This window comes from Gracilinanus agilis, chromosome 1 (genome assembly GCF_016433145.1).
Source record: "Gracilinanus agilis isolate LMUSP501 chromosome 1, AgileGrace, whole genome shotgun sequence".
In the NCBI taxonomy this organism is placed as follows: Eukaryota; Metazoa; Chordata; class Mammalia; order Didelphimorphia; family Didelphidae; genus Gracilinanus; species Gracilinanus agilis.
In genome coordinates, this window is record NC_058130.1 from 381,069,469 (window position 1) to 381,089,559 (window position 20,091).

At 34.7% G+C, this 20,091-nt stretch overlaps 1 protein-coding gene across 1 annotated transcript in view; it reads right to left on the reverse strand.

The window, feature by feature from the left end:
- WDR70 (WD repeat domain 70) overlaps positions 1-20,091 on the reverse strand; it is a 333,473-nt gene that overhangs the window by 135,480 nt on the left and 177,902 nt on the right. Inside the window, exon 9 of the mRNA XM_044664295.1 lies at positions 16,871-17,045. Coding sequence (XP_044520230.1) covers positions 16,871-17,045 — 175 coding nt within the window. The remainder of the gene's footprint in view (positions 1-16,870; positions 17,046-20,091) is intronic.

Sequence of the window (20,091 nt, forward strand, 5' to 3'; positions counted from 1 at the left end):
GAAACATCATTTACCAACTCTGACAACTGTTACGTAGAAAAAAATTAGAAATTCAATAGTTCTACCAGTAATAATACAAATAAAAGCCTCATTTTTCTAGACATATTTTTTAGTCTTATTTAAGACAAGTGGCACATTATCTCACATTTCTTTATCAAAAAGTACCAAAGAAATGTAAAATATTCATCAAAATTTCTAAAAAGGAAGCCCCTTGGTCCTCAATACATTTTTAAAGGTTCAAACTAAATTCATAATTGTGTCCATTACAAATTCTTCATAGTTTCTCCAATTAAATTGGAATTTTCACAAGGAAAATATTAATTTTTCAACATTTGCACTCTCTAAAACAAATTTATTTTCACTTTCATCTTCTGTGAAAAGTCCTTTTCCCCACCTACATCAGGAATTTTAGTAAAGTTAAAACTTTTTGTTGGTCAAAGGTTGAAAATTAATGTAAGTGTTAAAAAAGAAAAGGGAAATGACAAATGGAAAAGCATATCAGAGTAAGAATTGCAAACATAGTTTTAGCCATTGGAGGTCATGCTTAACAAATTAAAGCTATTAGATGAAATTACTACCATGAAAAATAAGGGAAATTAAAAGAATCTTGAGCATTTAGATTTCAGGAAGCTCTCAAATAAGGTTACTTTGAGATTAATGGCTACTGTGGAAGTAAAACACAACACAAAACAAAAGAGGCTTTTAAAAGTAAGATATTGTGCAGGAATTAAAAAGTAAGATATGATGAAATATTTTTAAAATGGGCATTCTTGGATGACAACAATTACCTAAATATACACATCAAATATGATACATATTTCTAAAAATGTAAAAATTTAACTTAAAATTTGGCAAAAGATCACAAGTGAAACTCAATACTGGGAGAAAGATGCTACATGCAGTATTGCAAATATTGTATTAATATATTACAAATATTAAATACAATGCTAACTGACCGATATACTAATAATATCAAACTATTATTTATTTACTTCTCAAAAGCATCTAGGTATCAACGCTTAACATCAACTGACGTCATTGTGCATTGTGCTAATCTATATAGAAACTCTGTCTGCACAGGTACTCAATACACCCAGAACATTTATAGGAAAATGCCTAAACAACTGCAAAAAGAAATGTCTTAGAAATTAAGAGGCTATGAATTAGAGAAGTCGTATTAGAAAGGTATCATGACAGGGGCGGTTAGGTGCTCCAATGGATTGAGAACCAGATCTAGATATGGGAAATTAGACCTAGGTAGAATAAATTCTAATTAAGGATGTACAAAAATGTTTATAGTTTGGGGTTCGGAAGGTGAGGATTTAGGGGCAGAGAATGGGAATCTGAGGAGTGCCCATTAACTGGGGAATGGTTGAACAAATTATGATATATGGATTGTTAGATACAATTGTGTTATAAAAAATGACAAAAGGAATAATTTCAGAAAAACCTGGGAAGTCTCATATGAACTGAAGCCAAGTGAAGGTCACAGGACCAGGAATACAACTTTATACAATAACAACATGGTAACGACAAACAATCTTGAAAGAATTAGTGATTCTGATCAATGTACTAACCATCCAAAATTCCAGAAGATTAATGATGTCCTGTCTCTTACAGAGAGGTAGAAGACTCAGAGTGCAGAATTAGACATATTTTTTGGACATGTATAAATTTGTTTTGCTTTACTATATACATGTGTATGAGAGTTTTGTTTTTTCTCAAAAGGGGAAAGAGGAGGGCATACTAAAAAGAGGAGAAAGCAGATTTTTGCGAATTGAAAAAAATAAAATGTAATTTGTTTAAAAACCTCTCAACTTCAATTTACTGATCTCTAAAACTGGGAAAATTTTATTCTTAGTTATTTCCTCGCATGATTACTATAAGATTCAAAAGAGAGTTACTATATGCATACACACACATATATGTATGCATGCAAATTTCAAAGCACCAAATATTATATAAATGTCAGTCACTGCTATTGCTATTTTATCTTAGAGTCAGTCACTGAAGATTCCTGATGAGGGTCAGACATATCCTTTGGGAAGATTATTTTAGCAGAATTGTGAAGGACAGGAGAAAGAAGAGATTAGAGAAATCTGAAGTTGAATTTAGAGAATGCTGCCATAATACAAATAAAAGACAATGAAGGTCCAAATTAGGATAATGGCCATGACAAGAAAGGAGGTAACAAATGTGAAAGTTGTTATAGAGGTAGAATCAGCAAAGACCACACAGTTTATTGGATGTGAGGGATGAAAGAAAGTCAAGAATGCTTTTGAGATTCTGAACCTGATAAACAGAAGAATGATTAGCACCATAAATAGAAAAAAGGAAGTTTGGGTAAAAGATGGTATAGTGGGAGCAAAGGCCTCATTTCATTACTTTCCCTCTCAAGTTAGGCTAGTTTTTGCTTAAAAGGCATTGAAACAGTACTTGAGATATAAGAGACTCAGGAGAGAAAGGCTTGAGTCATTAACACAGCTTTCCTTTATCTTATAGGTACAAAAGATAGAGAGCACCTAGGCTACCAAGGATATCTGGCTAAGCTATTAGACTAGAAGGATGATTGAACAATGAGATAGGAGAGCTTTATTCAGCCAAATCAAAGATATCCTGGACAAATACTACTTCCATGCTACAGTGAAAGTAATCTTTTTTGTTCGATTTTAGAAAGATGGTGAACGTCGCATTTTGTTCCAATTTCCAAAATATTTCCTGCCAATTCTGAACTATCAAAGGACTAGACTGTGTTAGGCCCTGCTGTTGACAGCTGCTTTAGAAATAGGAGGGGAAGAAGATAATGAGTTCCATAATGAGTTGCCTATAAGAAATACAGCTGTAGATGTTCAAATGGCCATTGGTGATATGGGACTGGAACTCGGCTTAGAGATTAGGGTTAGATACACATAGATCTGTCATTTCCAAAGAGACTATAATTGAACTCAAGGGAGCTTATAAAATTTAGCTTCTAAAGCATTTATATATACTCTAAGAAAAGTTGTTTTCACTTATTAATATTGCTAGCCAAGCAGTTCCTTCAAGGACATTCGAACTGACCATGTCCAAAACAGAACTCAATATCTTTTTCCCTATACTCTCCCTCCTGGCCTGTTCTGACTCCTAGCTTTCCTATTACTGTAGAGGGCAACATCATCCTCTCAGTCCCTCAGGCTTCCAACCAAGGAGTCATCCTGGATTTCTGCCTTACATCTCACTCCCCACATTCCAGCTACTGCCAAGGCCTATGGATTTCACTTCTGCAAAATCTCCCAAATAGGCCCTTTCTCTCCTCTGACACTGCCACCAGCCTCGTACAGGCCCTCATCACCTCATGGACTACTGCAACAACCTGCTGGTAGGTCTGGCTGCCCCAAGTCTCTCCCCACTCCAATCTACTCTCACCACTAAATGAGATTTTATACAATAAACTCCACTGACTTCTTCCTGCCTCTAGGAACAAATACAAAATTCTCCACTGGGTATTCAAATCCATTCAGTACTTAGTCCCCTCCCACCTTCCCGGGCTTCTTACACTTTACTCCCTGACACATTCTCTTGGATCCAGTGACACTGGCTTCCTGGCCACAACAAGACACTCCTTTTCTCAGTTTCAACCATTTTCTCTGGCTGTCCCCCTTGCTCAGAAAGCTCTCCATCCTCACTACTGACTTCCCTGGCATTTTGAAGTCCCAACTAAAATTCTACTTTTGAGTAGAAACACAGAAGAAAAACGTATTATTGATCACATGGTTCAATGGGGATATGATTGGGGATCATATGATATGATAGATTGATCACTCTATTACAAATATCAAAAATAGGGAAATAGGTTTTGAACAATGATACATGTAAAACCTAGCAGAATTGCTCATTGGCTCCAGGAGGGGGGAGGGAAAGAACAGGAATCATGTAACCATGGAAAAACATTCTAAATTAATCAATTAAAAAAAAATGAAAAAATGAAAAAATAAAAATAAAATAAAATTCCACCTTTTACAAGAAGCCTCTCCAACCTCTCTTAATTCTAGTGCTTTCCCTCTGTTAACTATGGCCTATGTATTCTGTGTATGGCTTGCTTTGTTTATATTTGTTTACATGCTGTCTCCTCCACCAGCTTTTTAGTTCCTTGAGGGCAGGGCCTGTATTTTGTCTCTTGTTGTATCCTTCAAGCTTGGAACAGTGGCTGATTCTGTACAAAAATAAATTTGGCAAAATCTCTATCCAAATTATCAGAAATTCTGAATTTGTGGGAGTTTGAACTAATGAATTTTACTGAAAAGATATTTTCTTTTATCAAGCAACTCAATAGCATAGATCACATTTTCCTACATTATCATTTAACACTATGGAACATATTCAATACATAATACCCAAATTTTACATATCAAGATTTTTTTTTTGGTGGCACACAACTTCACAGCAAGTACCAAAGCCCCTGCAACGTCTGCTCTGCTCTCCTCAACTCTACATTCTCTATGAAATTGTAAGTGGCGCAACAACTTAAGGAAGTCTCCTAACAAAAGAAGTTAAGTGAAAAAAACAATCCTTTTTTTTTTTGATTCTCACTCCTGTTTTGTCAGTGTCAGTGAAAAGCAGCAACCAAAAAAAAAAAAAAAGTGTAGCATTACTACCATGAGGTGTTCAGTCATGTAATTTGTCACTTCTCAAGTCTCATTCCAACCTATTCTCATATAAGCAGATCTGTTCCCAGTGACATGTCACCACTGCACAATTAGTCAAATGCGCTCAGTGTCCTCAGGGTTACCCCAATAAGGTGAAATACTCATCCCCAAAAAATCATTCTATCTCCTGAGCCCCATTCAGTGAGTGTTCTCCTTGAACAAATGTATTAGCTCACAAGCAAATATATACACACAGTAAATGCTATTTATGTAACCAGCCATTCACAATAATGAATCATTTATATATTAAGCATTAAAATTTGCTTAACCAGGTAAAAGAAATAATATTAAAGATAAGACTATAGTAAAGATAATACAAAAGTAGCGCTGGTCTCTTCAACAGTAAATGCTTAGATGTCCCATTGATTATAAGCAGTTTTGCTGGGTAAATTAATGCTTATTGTATGCCTATTTTGTTGTTCAGTCATTCAGTACTACCTGAATCTTCCTGACCCATAGATCATTGTGAAAGGGAATTTTTTATTCACTTTATCTATTCTGAGTTAATCAATCAAGAACTTAAAGTACTCCTACTTAACACTAAATAAGAGAGTTCACAAGTCACTTACTAGAGAAAACTCTCACTTCCAAAGGGCACTGCCCAGCCTTAGACAGAGCTAGGCAAGTTGAAAGACTGCAATTGGTTTCTGTGAAGAGGGGGAGAGACAGGAAATGATGTGGGAAAAGGGGTGTCAGGTGAATAGAGCTGAAGAGACAAGCTTTTCCTTGGAGTCATTCTGCGTTGGTAGAACTCTGGCTAAAGACACTACCGGGACTTCTGTCTGAGGACTACCAGGAAATCCACGTGGAGATCAGGACTTGGAAAAGGCCCTGCTGAGCCAGACTTCACTGGAGCAGCACTTAGGGCTGGTAGGCTAGACCAGACTTTATCTCCTTCCTATATTTCCCACTTTCACTATCTCTGCCTTGTTGTAAATAAAAGCTGCTAATAGTCATTTTTTACTATAAATGGTGACCACAATATTATTTTTTTAACTCTCATATTGAGTCAAATTTAATTTAAATCTTACACCATGTCACGCCAATATTACCTATGGGGTTTTCTTGGTAAGGAATACTAGAATGGTTTGTCATTTCCTTCTCCAGTAGACTAAGGCAAACAGAGGTTAAGTGACTTGCCCAGGGTCACACAGGTAGTGTGTAAGGATGGATTTGAAATCAGGTCTTCCTGACTATAAACCTCAGACTCTATCCACTGAACCACCTACCTGCCTATATCTTTAGCCTTTTGGAATATTCCAAGTCTTCCCCTCCTGAAAAAAGTAATAGCTATCAAATCCTGTGTATTATTATGACTCCTTATACTTGAATATATGTATGTGCGTATGTATATTTATACACACACATATGTAGGCTGTCCTTATGGTCAAAGCTTTCAAGTTATTTAGGAGATATTTTATGTTTTCTGGTATGTTTTCAGTATTTTGATTTTGTTCTAGTATTTTTTGCTTTTCTAGGAAAATCTTTATCTAGTCCATTCTAACTTTCAAAGACTCTGTTATTTTCATATGATTTTGTTTCTCCTTCACTGATGTAGCTATTCTCTTTCCACTTCTTTCTCCTGAGCTCCCATTTCTTTTACTTCATTCTTGCTTCATTTCTTCCAGTAACTCTAGGAGAGCTTGCGACAAGTCAGGAAGGCTCTGTGAACCTTTGCTTGTAAATAATGTAGAGTTATTTTCTCCATGTAAATTTGCATGTTGAAAGTCCCTGGTCCCATAGTATTTTTATATTATTATTATTATTGTTTTCTGCTGTTTATGAATTTTTCCAGCCTTACTTACTAAATTTAGACTTTGTATCTGAGCCAGGCACAGCATTTCTGGACAGAATAGGGCAGGGGAAGAGAAACTTTGTTTGGAACTGATATGTAATATCTGTGGTCTGAGTAATGATCTCTGTTCTCTTCAAGGACTTTAGGGATGGCTTCAGCTAGTAAGCTAGGCAAGGGTGGTCTGTACTATAATGGCCTGACCCAGGGAAATCCCTGATTATATACTGGTCTAAGCTCTTAAGGAGCTACTGAGCCCCACTTGGAGATCACAAAATCACAGCTATAAGCTACAAGTGTTACTAGCTAGTCCCTGGTCTAGGCTCCTGTCTCCCTGCCCCAGCTACACAGCAACATGCTTCAAGCTTTCCTGACTTGCCGTTGTTCCCCAATATTTCAGGCTTCTGGATTCTGGCTTCTGACGACCCAAGGACAGGCTATTATGGCCTACAAGTTTTTAAATTTCTCTTTGCAAAGACCTGGCCTGGAAAAAATGAATTTACTATTATTTTTCCTTGAATTTCTTGATCATTACTCAGCCTGGTACTCTTTTTCAGTCTGGTTGAAGTAATTGTGAGAGCTATTTCCACTGTTCTGTTTCCATTCATTCTACCACCCTGAGATGAACCCATGAATATGGTGACCACATTTTTTTAAATTTCAAATCAAGACAAAAGATCCATAAAACGATTTTTCTGCTTGTGAGTAAAAAAACAAATATTTTAAATCAGGTTTACACTAGAATAATCAGAATGTATGGTCACCAAATCCATGGAATCCCTAATAAGAAGGAACAAATAGATGGAAAAAAATATGGAAATAAAAAAAAGAAAATGGTAAATGGGCAAAAGTTTCAGAGAAAAGAAGAAAAGGAGGTTTCATAGAAGATGATGGGGTCTTAAAAAATCATTGAGGGAGAGAAGAACAGAAAGAATTAAAGTTACAGAAGGAAGACAGGCGTAGTCATGCAGAAGAGTGGAAAGCATTACTCAGAAGATCAGTTTCTTGACTGTGTTTCTGATTTGGGAATTCTCCATGGTCCCAGGGGAGTCCATAGAGCAAAATATGAGAAAAGCTAATGTGGTGAGGCAGGAATACATTTAGCACATCATAAACAAAGAAAGATATAAAGTTTGAAAAGCAGTAGATCATGAAGAAAGTGAAAAGGCAATCAGGTCAATGAATGAAAAAAATGTGTTCCACATACATCAAGAACAACTGCATACTCCTCTAGATTATGCATGCTTATTTTTTTGACCTTATTCTGGTGAATGGAGAAGACAGAAAACTATTTAAATACTCTTTATGTAGATGTCCTTTTGAGGAATGTCTAAATAAATTGTGGCTTATAAACATAATAGAATGCTGTGCCATTAGAAATAATGAAATTTGGGAAGAGCTCCACGAACTGACATAAAGCAAAGTGAGCAGCTCTAGAATAACATATACAATGATAATAACATTATAAAGAAAACCACCTTTGAAATCAACTTAGAATTCTGATCAACACAACTAATAAAACACAAATCCAAAGATGAAACATACCACTCACCTTCTCCTGAGAGATGATGAACTTAAAATGCAGAAAGAGACACAGGTTTGTGGGTATGGCCAATGGAGACTTGTTTTGCCAGACTATGAAGATATATATTAAGGACTTTATTTTTAAGGTTTGGGGGTGTTTTTTTTAATTTGCTCACTTGGGGGCTGAGGAAGCAGTGGGAAGGTCATATCATTTTTTTTTAAAACAAAGGATATTATGCTACATCATTTATTTCACCACAGTTTACTGTTTTACAGTAGTGTTGCTCTAAATTAAAACTTAGGCACAGAACCACATCACCCAAAAAAAAAAAATGGGGAAAATATACTTCATCATCTTGCTACCAAAAAAAAGAAAAATTTATTTGAGTACATTGCTTTGATCATGTAGAGTAGCTATTAATATTATTCTTACTGACAATAAAAAGTGGAGTTTATTGATTTTTTAAATAGCATCAAGTGCACAGGATTCAAAGTGGGTATCAATTTTATTATTTAATCATGGTACTGCTAAGATATATTCTGTGTAATAAAATTTTAGAGAGAATAATTATATATGAAAGAGAAAAACTGTCAGGTAGGAAAGAACAATGTTTAAGAAAGAGTTTCTATGTCACATTTTCCAGGTCCACAGGGGAGAAAAAAGTTAAAATAGTATACACACTCAGTAGATGGAGTGAGTGCTAAAGGTCCCAGAACTACCTGTACCCTAAACCTAAGGTCAATGTTGGCAGGCGCCACTCCTGTGCACAGAGTATCTTTTTGTCAGTAATTAGTAATAAGAATCAATACATAGTGGACAGGACTGGTCTCCTAGATGATTCATTCCCATAAGTAACCTACCATAAGATAATCAGAAATAGCCACAATAAACTTTGTAACAAATATAAGGTAAATATGTTATATCCTATTCAAATAACAGAAAGTTCAAATGAACCCATAAGAAATACTGAAAAAGTCAAATGAGGGAAAAAATTTGTAAGTGTTCTGTCAGCACAGTATATAGGAGGTGTCCCAATTTAAGATAACAAACCCTAGTTTCTTAGAAAGTAACATCCTTTCAGTATAAAAATGCAACTAAACATGTTATAATTATTTGGTAAGAAATAAGTACATAAGAACATCTAACTTCCTTTGTTCTAATTCCATGTTCCTGGATATACATGATTTTTATGACAAAACTATCTCTTTCATTTAAAAATTGATAAACTAGTGTTCTAATAAAAACAAAAAAGGGGGGTGGGTAGAGTCATTGAAGCATTTTTAAAAAGAATACACAGGAGACAACAGATGGGTGGAGGACCAGAAAGAAATACAGATAAATGGTATGGTTTTGAAAATATGTTGAACTTATTATACACTGAAAAGTAAAAGAAACAAAATAAAAGATTTGGTTTCTTGTACAATCCTCTTTTTCCTTTCTATTTGTACTGTATACAGAAACATTCATTTTATTTCATTTCAATGAAGCTCATACATTTTTTAAAATAAAGTACTATTCTAGCTTATACAAGGACAAGTTGTGAAAATTTTTAAAGAAATGCCTGAATCTATGCAATCACAGACTCATTTGAATTATTTGAGGTTATATATCTCATAAGTTACTGCTTCCAATAAATTCACTAGAGTCCAAATACTCCTAAGGCAAGTTTCTGAACACTCAGAGACAAAAGCTTTATGACTAGGACAGTCCCACAAGTCCACAAAACCACGCCCAAAACATTTCATCTTTATCTTTACATTACTTACATATCCTTATCTTTACATTACTACAATACTCCATTAAGACAAAACTCTACTTTCATTTCCAGTCATACATTATAGTAAACACCAAGCATCTCAAAATATGAAACGGAATTAAATGATGGTTTAAAAAATACTAGCTAATTATTGATGAGAGTGTGATTGCTGAATCAGCTGACTATTTGCAATCAGACTTGTTAAAGTAAAATTTTAAATTAACTCCAAATTGGGAGGAGGAAAGAATCAAGTTAAGAAGATATGGGGAATGATCATAAAAGTTTTTGTGTTAGAATAATATATGAACATTTCAAGTATGTGAGACTTTGCATAAGTGAAGATTGTATTTTACTGACAAATCCTGTCACATCCTAGTAGACATTGTTCTTAAATTGCTATGGCCCCAAAATTTATAATCTCTGTGTTCATAAATTAGCTTTTGTTGTTGTTCAGATGTTTCAGAAATGTTCCACTCTTTATGACCCCAATTAGGGTTTTCTTGGCAAACTAAGCTAGCCTGGTTCTTTTGTGTAATGCATGCAATCCAATAAGAGCTTCTACTTTGAAGCCTTTTCATCTAGATGGAGAATTTGTGCTTCAAAGACACAGGTTTTGAGAGACAAAAGTTAACTCTATGCCATGACAATGCAGAAATTGACGAGCAAAAAGCTAGGACAATTTTATTTCTACTTCGTCTTCTATTCAATGAAAACTATCATTCATCCAGAGTTGTTTTCCTCTAACTGATTAGCTCCATTTGTAGCAACTAGTTCGTGGTGCCACTGCCCCATAGCAGCCAAGAAGCCAGCCTTATCACCGATGAAATTCTTCTTGCCATTGAGACAGGTAAACAACTGAAGTCATGGCACTGTTCTTGTCACCTTTTTACATAGATATCCTCTATGTTTAGGCAGAAGTGGCAGGCCAGAGGAGCAACAACAAGAAGCCACGTTAGGTGTCCATATGCTAGCAAATTATTTACCTTCCTTTTCTGCCCCAGAATATGCCAAAAGCCCTGGTCAAAGCATAGAGCAGTGATTCCCAAAGAGGGCGCCGCCGACCCCTGGTGGGTGCTGCAGCGATCCAAGAAAGCGGTGATGGCCACAGGTGCATTTATCTTTCCTATTAATTGCTATTAAAATTTTTTTTAAAATAATTTCCAGGGGGCTAAGTAATATTTTTTCTGGAAAGGGGGCGATAGGCCAAAAAAGTTTGGGAACCACTGGCCTAGAGGAAGGGAAAATTGCCTAAGGGGAAACAATTTGTCAACTATAGGTTTGGCCTCCAACAAAGTATTATGGCCCAAATATAAATAGCTCCCTTTACAAATTAGTTAGAAAATTGTGAATACTTAATAAATGTCAAAAAGTAGCAATACTTCTTTTAGCATGAAGGCAAAGAAGTGGTTTTTTATTTTCAAAAATCATTTCACTATTTTATTTTTGGAAAACAACTTTGGAGAGCTAGTTACTAAACAGTAAATAAAATAAGTAAAAATTGAAGACAATGCATATTTTTAGGAACTCACAATGCCATTATTAAATTGGAATAATCCATTATTAAATTGGAATAAAATGAAATCATAAATTTTTTTTCTCATCTTAAATTATTATGTTATGTAGAGGACAAGTTTCACATACCTCCCCACCAAAAAAACAATTTATCAACAACAGCAAACACAAAAATCTGATGTTATTTTTTGCCACAACTGACTGTATTATTTATCTGCTCCCATGTCATCCTTTATATTCATTGTCAACTAAAATTAAATAGAGTTGCAGAGAAAGTTCTAATATGCATTGGCAGTGGGAGTTTCTTTCTCCAGCAGTTCTCTACCTGTGATATCTCAGGTTCACTTCCAATGCCTATTCTTATGAGGCTGAAGTTACTTGAGGTTGGAGCCACATTTTAAATATATAGATAAACACATAATGTGCATATATATGTAAAACATACTTGCATGCATTACATGAATCATACATATATTGTACATTGTGTTGTACACCTATATAAAAATGAATTCTGCATTCTCCCCCCCCCCCACCCTTCACCCCCATTTCTTCATTTCCTACCTGCCTGCACTTCTTTGGACTTTTCCAACACGGCCTCAGAAACTTCATGATCCTGAAAGAATGTATCAGCCTTGGTATTCACACTTTTAACAGTATTCTCTGCCCTTTAGACTCCTCTTAATTGGACATTGGAGCAAAGAACTTCTCCTAAAATCTCCATTCTGGGAGGATACATAGGACAGCCAGCTCTTTATTTCCTTCCTAGCTTCAGGCCTTTGGACTTCTCCCTCACTCCTTCCCTCACCTCTTCATCTCTAATCCCATCCTTTTTTAGCCTCCCCATTAGATTATGAGTGCCTTGAGTGTCTTTGTTTTGTTTTATTTGTATTCCTAGAACTTAGCATAGTGCCTGGCACATAATAGATGCTTAGTAGATGTTTATTGACTGCTTGACTGTCCAAATCAACATTTTGCACAATATGGGCTTAGTATCTGTTTGTAGTAGCAGCACAGGGTTTTGTATAATGTTTACTTTGTAAAATGTATGCATTATTATATGTAGTAATTAATTATTTCATGCTCGTATACTTTAGAAACTGACTCCCTCTCCTCCATATCAAAAACACAAAAAGAGTTTTTATTTAGTCGGATAGTACTGTACTATGATAAAATACATGTTCCCTGAGGGCAAAGTATGTGTCATTTTTATATTTGTATACCTAGTGAGTAGCACATAGCAGATACTTAATAAATGTTGATGGATTGTTAATAGTATAGCCACATCCGATTGTCAAAATACTAATAGCATGTTTGTGTTTTATCCTCAAAAATAAAATGCTAACGTTGACATACATTATTAGCCTTCATAAACACATCATTTGAGTTTTTTAAAGAGCAATTATCTAATTGTTGAACTTTTGCCACCAAAACACAATGACCTCAGGCAAACCACCTTTTTAAAATATTTTTTAAAGTTCTTTTAGAAAGTTTATCAGCAATAGCCAAAGCTCTGTTTTAGAGGAACTGTATTCTGTTTGCCTAACTATACTGTAGGACTGGATCCAACATGAGTACTATAGCTACATACTGGTTTTAAATACTTGATCTAACCAATACAAAAGTAAATTATCCACTAGCAGTATAATGTGTTTCCTTGGCTGATGCATGGGGGGAAAACTACTAGGTTAATTCCCATAAGTCTTTTATGTTTTATTTTTAGTCAGTGTTTCCCTGAAGATTTATTATTGTCAGAGTAGCAAGCTAGTGGTGGAGTTCTTTGGTTTTTCAGGAATCTCTTTTTAAATCAAATTGGATTTCCTGTTAAAAATTTCTGCTCCAAGTTTTACTTTTCTTCTTCATGCATACATATATGCAAGTCAAATGAAAAAATTAATAATAATGAAATGAATATGTGCTTTATTTAAATATAGAAACATTGAAGAAAACAAAACTGACAGACATGAAATGACAGACATGAAAAGTCCTCCCAATCACACAATATTAGAATCATAGGATTTTATAGCTGGAAGGAATCTTAGCTATCATAGTTATACAACTCTGTATTCTATTTTTATAGTTAAATTCATACATGTAACCACCAAAAAAGATGAAGGGCATGAGGCAGCATGAAACTATTAAAAGGACACTCGATTTGGAATTTGGACCACTATTCTGATTTACCACTTACTGCCTATGTGACCTGGTTCTGGGTCTGAATTTTTCTTATCTGCAAAATGAGTAGGTAGGATGAGATGAATGCTAAAGTCCATTCTAGCTCTACATTTGTAAACCTAAGAGCATATGAAGTAGAATGTATAATAAGAGGTATCGAGTTTCTGAGAACCAGTGCAAAGATGGTAATGACATGAAAGCTACAACTTGGCCCATTTAAACTAGGATAGCTTTATTCAATAAAAGTATTTAAGGGAATGACAGAATTTCATCAAACTTTGAAGTTGGAAAAAGAAAACAAAGCAACCTAGGAGTTCTTCAGGAAGATTAGACAAATTTTCTAGGGTGAGGAAAGACACAAAGAGGGGAAAAGCACAATGAGCATGTTCAAAATATGTTTGGTATTTTCTGTTTGTCAGCTATTTTTATTTCTGTTTTTCTCTCTATCATAAACCTCATAAAACTACTTAACAGCACAGAGATCTGAGAACCCCTATGAAGTATAAACTTTGTTTTAACAGAACAATAAATTTTTCAGTGACTGGATTTCATCGCTTGTATGTACTGCTCATTTAAACATAGTACTAAAATATTAATCTTTCTTCTGTTAGCTTTAAGAATAATTAATGCATTTGGACATGTGATACACCCATCTGCATTTCCCTCTCAACTTGAAAATATACTTGATCATCATACTAACAGGTGTTTATAAGAATACAATGAGATGATTAATAATTATCCTAAAATATGTCCACATTATTTCATACTGTTGGTGTCATCCATAATTCCTAAGTTAGGGTTATTAGCCTATGATAGATCATATAAAATTAAATTATTCATCTATGCATAATCAATATCAAAATTAAAGCACTGGCATCACTGTACATAGAAATTAGTGCACAGTATTATTTTGACAAATTTACTTTACTAATATATAGTCACAAAGAAGAAATTAATCACATGAAATTAATTACCCTATCACAACAAGCTTTATAATATAATGAAGAGGAACCATCTGATGTCACTTAGTCCATCTGCTTCCAGAAAGGATACATGTATTCATAAAGATAATTAAATATATGGTAATAAGAAGAAAGCACTGGTAGCTAATGGATCAGTAAAAGCAAGAAGTAATGCTAATTTTTAATTAAAGTTTGGTGAATAAAATTTAAAATCACATTTAAATGAATACTTATATAGTACTTTTAAACTATCAGATTTTATTACGGATGGCATCTCAATTTAATGATAACTTTTTTAAATTTCAGTCAATAAGCACTCTGAGTATTTGAATTTGAAAGAAAATTATAATCCACTCTTCTCCAATATTCCACTGTTAGCTCATGTTAATGATAACAAGCAAAAGGGGAAATCCTGTATAAAGGATGTACAAGGCATGATCTTTTGTCTTTCACATGGGTGAACCTTTATAAAATATCTTCTTTCCTAGATAATGTTATCTTTAACTAAGATAAACTAAGGCTTGTGTATATATGTAACCAAAAAGATGAATGAAATATCAGCAGTTTTTAAACCACACATGTAGATGCTTGTCCTGTGGTTAAATAGCTATAGAAATGATGGAGAAGTCTTTTGATAAGTATCATGGAAGTAATCATTTTCAGGTAAAAGGGTAGATAGATGGGCAGCAGGTATCATTAGAAGAGTAATGAAAGATGATGGGAATTTTAATTCTGGCTTCAACAATGGACAAGCTAAGTGATCCTGGGAAAATTCCTTAACTTTTCTGAGGCTTACTTCTCATCTTTAAAATAGAGATAATAATACTTGCATTACTTAACTCACAAGGTTGCTGTGAGAATACAATAAGATAATGAATATAAAACTGTCTTGTAACCATAAAATGCTATTTTAATGTATACTGTTATTATTACATTCACATAAGTCTTGGTCAAAAAGGGCAGCTCTATTCTTTATAGCTTAAGTGGCATTTTAGATCTTAATAAATTTGATCTGGTGCAGAAAATAAGAGAAAAACTTGAGCAATGGACAACATTTTTAGCTTTCAGAGTTTTACTTTTAAATAACAAAGCCTCTGAAATGACGCATGTCAGTTGCACTGATTTCTCCTTCCAAAGACTAAATATGTTTTGTCATGTTTAACAAAGAAATTAATCAGTTGTAAATGCTTTTCATTTTCTTGTCTCTCACTTGTTGTGATATACTTCATCTTTACAGTATCTTTAAACAAAAATTAATACCACAACAGACAATTCTACCCTTCATTTTGTCTTCCGGCTCTCCACCAAATACCCTCATCCTCTGTGATACTCCTAAACCCTAACTCCCATCTCTTGCTATTTTTTTCTCATTTCATCCCATTTTCCCTATGTGGCCCATGTATACCCATGCTATGTCACTCCTAAATCTGTACTCCTATTTCAGCTCACTCAGTTCCTATGATACAAATTCTATCCTTTAAAGATGTGTCCCTTCCTCTTCAGGCCCCACTACTATTAGGATTGAGAAAGGCTATGTCATATACAGCAAAGAAGGGATAGAATACAGACCTCAATTTGTCTCTCTGGGGTTGAAATAAGCTACCTAGAAATAAACAATACCCTCAAGATTGACTGACTACACACAAGGGAAAAGGATTGTTCCCAGACCATCTACTAATTGCAGAATTTTCTCTTCATATGGCTATATGCTGCTTCCAACATGAACCCACAGCTATCAATAATGGCTCTCAGTTCTGTTGGGGAGACAGCCTACTTTCAGTCACCTCTAGTTCTATTTCTTAAAAGTCCAATGGAGCGGGGCGCAGCTGAATAGCTCAGGGATTTGAGAGTCAGGCCTAGGGACGGGAGGTCCTAGGTTCAAATCCGGTCTCAGACACTTCCCAGCTTTGTGACCCTGGGCAAGTCACTTGACCACCATTGCCCACTCTTACCACTCTTCCACCTAAGAGCCAATACATAGAAATTAAGGGTTTAAAAAAAATAAAAAATAAAATAAAATAAAATAAAAGATTAAAAAAAAGTCCAATGGAGGGGGCAGTGGTGGCCAAAATTATTCACATAATTTTTAAAATGGGAAAATAACTCAAATAATTTTGAGTATTCCATCAATGAAAACAGGAATGTTTTCAAGTATACTTTCTAATGCTCTGTTTAGTCATGCCTTAAATTTTGCCATATTTCTCTCTTTCAAAATCTAATTGAAACCAAGGACTTCAAAGTGCTTTTCTAAAAAATTTTAAATGTTTATTGTTTATAAAAAGAGGGTTGAAAAGTTGGTTAAAATGCTGCTTACTGAAAAAAGTCCAATGTTTGATCAAGTTAACACAGGTTTCAATTTAAACTAAACTCAGGAAATTCACCTTCATAACATTTAATATTGTGTATGTCTTTTAAAGGTTGTGGTCTTTTTTTTTTTAAAAAAAGATTTAAATATCCTTAACTTACAGTCATATTTCTGTCCCAGATCTGGATGCTTCCATCCTGGCAACCAGCTGCAATGAGTTTCCCATCTCTACTATATGTACAAGTGGTTGGAATTACTTTTTTCCCCTGAACTGTTCTTGGTTTAAATACACTTTTGTGCTTTTTATCATTGTCCACGTCCCATGTTCGCACAGTCCTGAAAAGAGAGAAAGTTTCATTTACAAAAGAAGTAAGCATAGAAAAAGGAAAAGTTCACATATACTACTCAGAAAACTTTTTAAACAATGAATCAGACATCTTATTTAAAAACTAAAATAAAATGTGCAACGCTGGAGAAGAGTGACACTGTTTGGAAAGGAAGGCTGTATGAATATCATTATACTGTTTGGTCCACTGACAAACAGCTTGAGAATGACTACAACTCCCTTGTAGTTCCACAGTGCTTCACAATGTATTTATCTGATTCCTTAACATAAAGTTCATTGCCTTTCTGATGGCCAAAAGATGAAATTCTAATCTTATTCACTTGTCTTTTATCTCCTGTATATTAACTCCACAGACACCACATGAAAAGAAAGTTGAAGTAACCTGTGCTGCTTTCTTCCTTCCTCGTGATCATATAGCAGAGGAGGAGGGTGATAATAATATTAATAATAAGTTGCTTGTATTTATATAGCACTTTAAGGTTCATGAAGCATTTTATACTTATATCTGTACAACAATCCTGGAAGGTAGGTTATTATGATCCCCATTTTAGAGAGAAGGAAACTGAGGTAAGCAAAGATTAAGTGGTTTGCCCAGGGTTACACAGCTAGTAAATGTTGGAGGTCATATTTGAACTCAGATCTTTCTGACTCCATGCCCAGTGCTCAATCTATTGTTCCACCTAGCTGCCTAGATCAATCTTTCTGGTCTACAAACTGAGCCAATAACATTCATAAGATGCTTTCTTTGAAGTCTTTAGCTAGATGGTCCCTCACAAGTATCATTATTTGGCTTCCTGAAAAGCAAAAAGAACAATGAAATATAAGAACCAACCTTCAATAACCCCAGAATCTCTACAGCCCATCTATGTAATTGGCATACAAACTAAGTGGGCACTGAGTGGGCAGGCTTTCACATCTGAGGTTGAGGACAGAGGATGAACTGCTAGCCTTGCAAACCCATGTGTGAAAGAGAAATTTGTGTAGAGTTTGCTGGTGACTAACTGCAGTGTGATTTTACTGCTATAAATCCCTGAATCAGTGCCCAAAAAACGGATGGTAAAGTGTGAGGCCATTAGGTGTCTGTCAAAACATTTTAAGTTGAAGTGCACATATTTTGAAAGCTGGAACGAAATCTGGTCTTATAAAATTAAAACTTTCATAAACAAAGATTTAAAAATAGAAGTATGATCTGCCTAGGCCTTTCTGGCCACAAAATGAAAACATGGAAAAGACAAGAACAAGATACAGGTGGAATCATTGCACTACCCCAAACACAAATGTTTTCTGTCTTAGAGTTTTGACTTCTTTCCAGAAAAAAAATTCAAAAAACTTTTGGCAACATCTATTGCCTAAAAGTATCTCGGCTTTTGGCACAAGTCAAGAAAAGCATTAATTTTGTATGGAAATCACTTACAAGCTAGTGAATTTAATTTTTCTCCAAAGAATACACAAATAATTTTGGTGATGTAAAAAACTAAAATTCATTGCTTCCCCTAGTATAACAAATGCAACTAAAAGCCCACAAAAAGGACTTAAATACTGATGGGCAAATGAAAGCTCAATTTGGAGCCAGAGGGCCTGGATTCAAATCAAATAGATACTTACTATCAATAAGGCCTCAAGAAAGTCACCCCCCTTTTTTTTTTTCAGTTTCATCATGTATAAAATAAGAGTTAAACTGGATGTTATCTAAGGCCTTTCCATCTCTAGGGTATATGATTAGTTCCAATGAGAGAAAATAATTCAAGCTTCTATCATGGCCCATACAAAGAAATGCTGGTAAAGTCAAACTCCTCTGGAGTTCCTTTATATTTGCATGCCACTCATACCTCACCAAGATGGTAAGGAGTTCAACACTCAATCCCCACCAAAAAAAAAAAAATTTTTTTTAACTCACTTCTACCTCAATTCTCCATAATAGTGGAATAGAACGATTCCTAAATTCTTAACATCCTAATGTTTAGAAAATTGCTCATATTCTGACTTTGGCACAAAGATCTTAAAATATTCAATCAAGGTCTTTCAAGTCTTATAAAAATCTAAAGAGAGTTATGATAAAAAATTAGAACTTAACGAAGGATCTAGACATTTTTATATATATGTGTGTGTGTGTGTGTGTGTGTGTGTATACATACACATTGAATGATCTATTATATATCTATATAGACCCTGGGAAAGAGTTTGTCAAAGAAATAGATAAAGGATATTGATTTAAAAAGTCAATTACAATGAAAAAAGATCTAGTTTCAAATTTATATACCAATTTCCCCTTTTTCTTTACTACAGGCACATAGAAACTTCCCATGAGTTGCTGCTATTAAAGAAATTCATCTCCTGATAGCCAACTTGGTAAACTGTTCTGGCCATGGCATTCTTTTGCTGGGCTAGTATTCAAAATTAATTCAGCCTAGTTGGTGCTGCTCATGAATGGTCAAAATAGTTATCAAGAATCCAAGGTCACCTCTGTGCCACAAGAGACATGAAACTGGGTTCATGAAGGTCTACCAATTTTCCTATCTCACAAAAATCACATGATCACAGAATGTGAAGGAACATCAAAGTCCTATTTGTAAAAAAGTGAATCTCCTATGATCCGAAAAAAGGGAAATGAGATAACGAAGTATACTTCCTTTACTAGTTTCTCACTAACCTTCCTTTTAATCATATCTCTTCATATATTGCTAGGAATAAAAATCAAGCACATTGTCAAATAGTCTACAGATTTTCTACTGACTTCCCTTTCTTGAAAACAGGAAAAAGATTCTCCTTCTCCAGTTTTATAGTACTTCCCCACTCTCTACAATTTTTAAAAAATCACAGACATTTTATCAGTAATCACATTTGCAGTTCCTTCCATAACCCAATGATGCAGTACCTCTGGGTCTGGTGATATGAATTAAACAAAGGAATCTATCCTGACTTTTCCTCAAAAAATATCAAAATATATATGATTCTATGTTAAGAATTAGAGTCAAAGTCTGTGCGCTCTCTCTCTCTCTCTCTCTCTCTCTCTCTCTCTCTCTCTCTCTCTCTCTC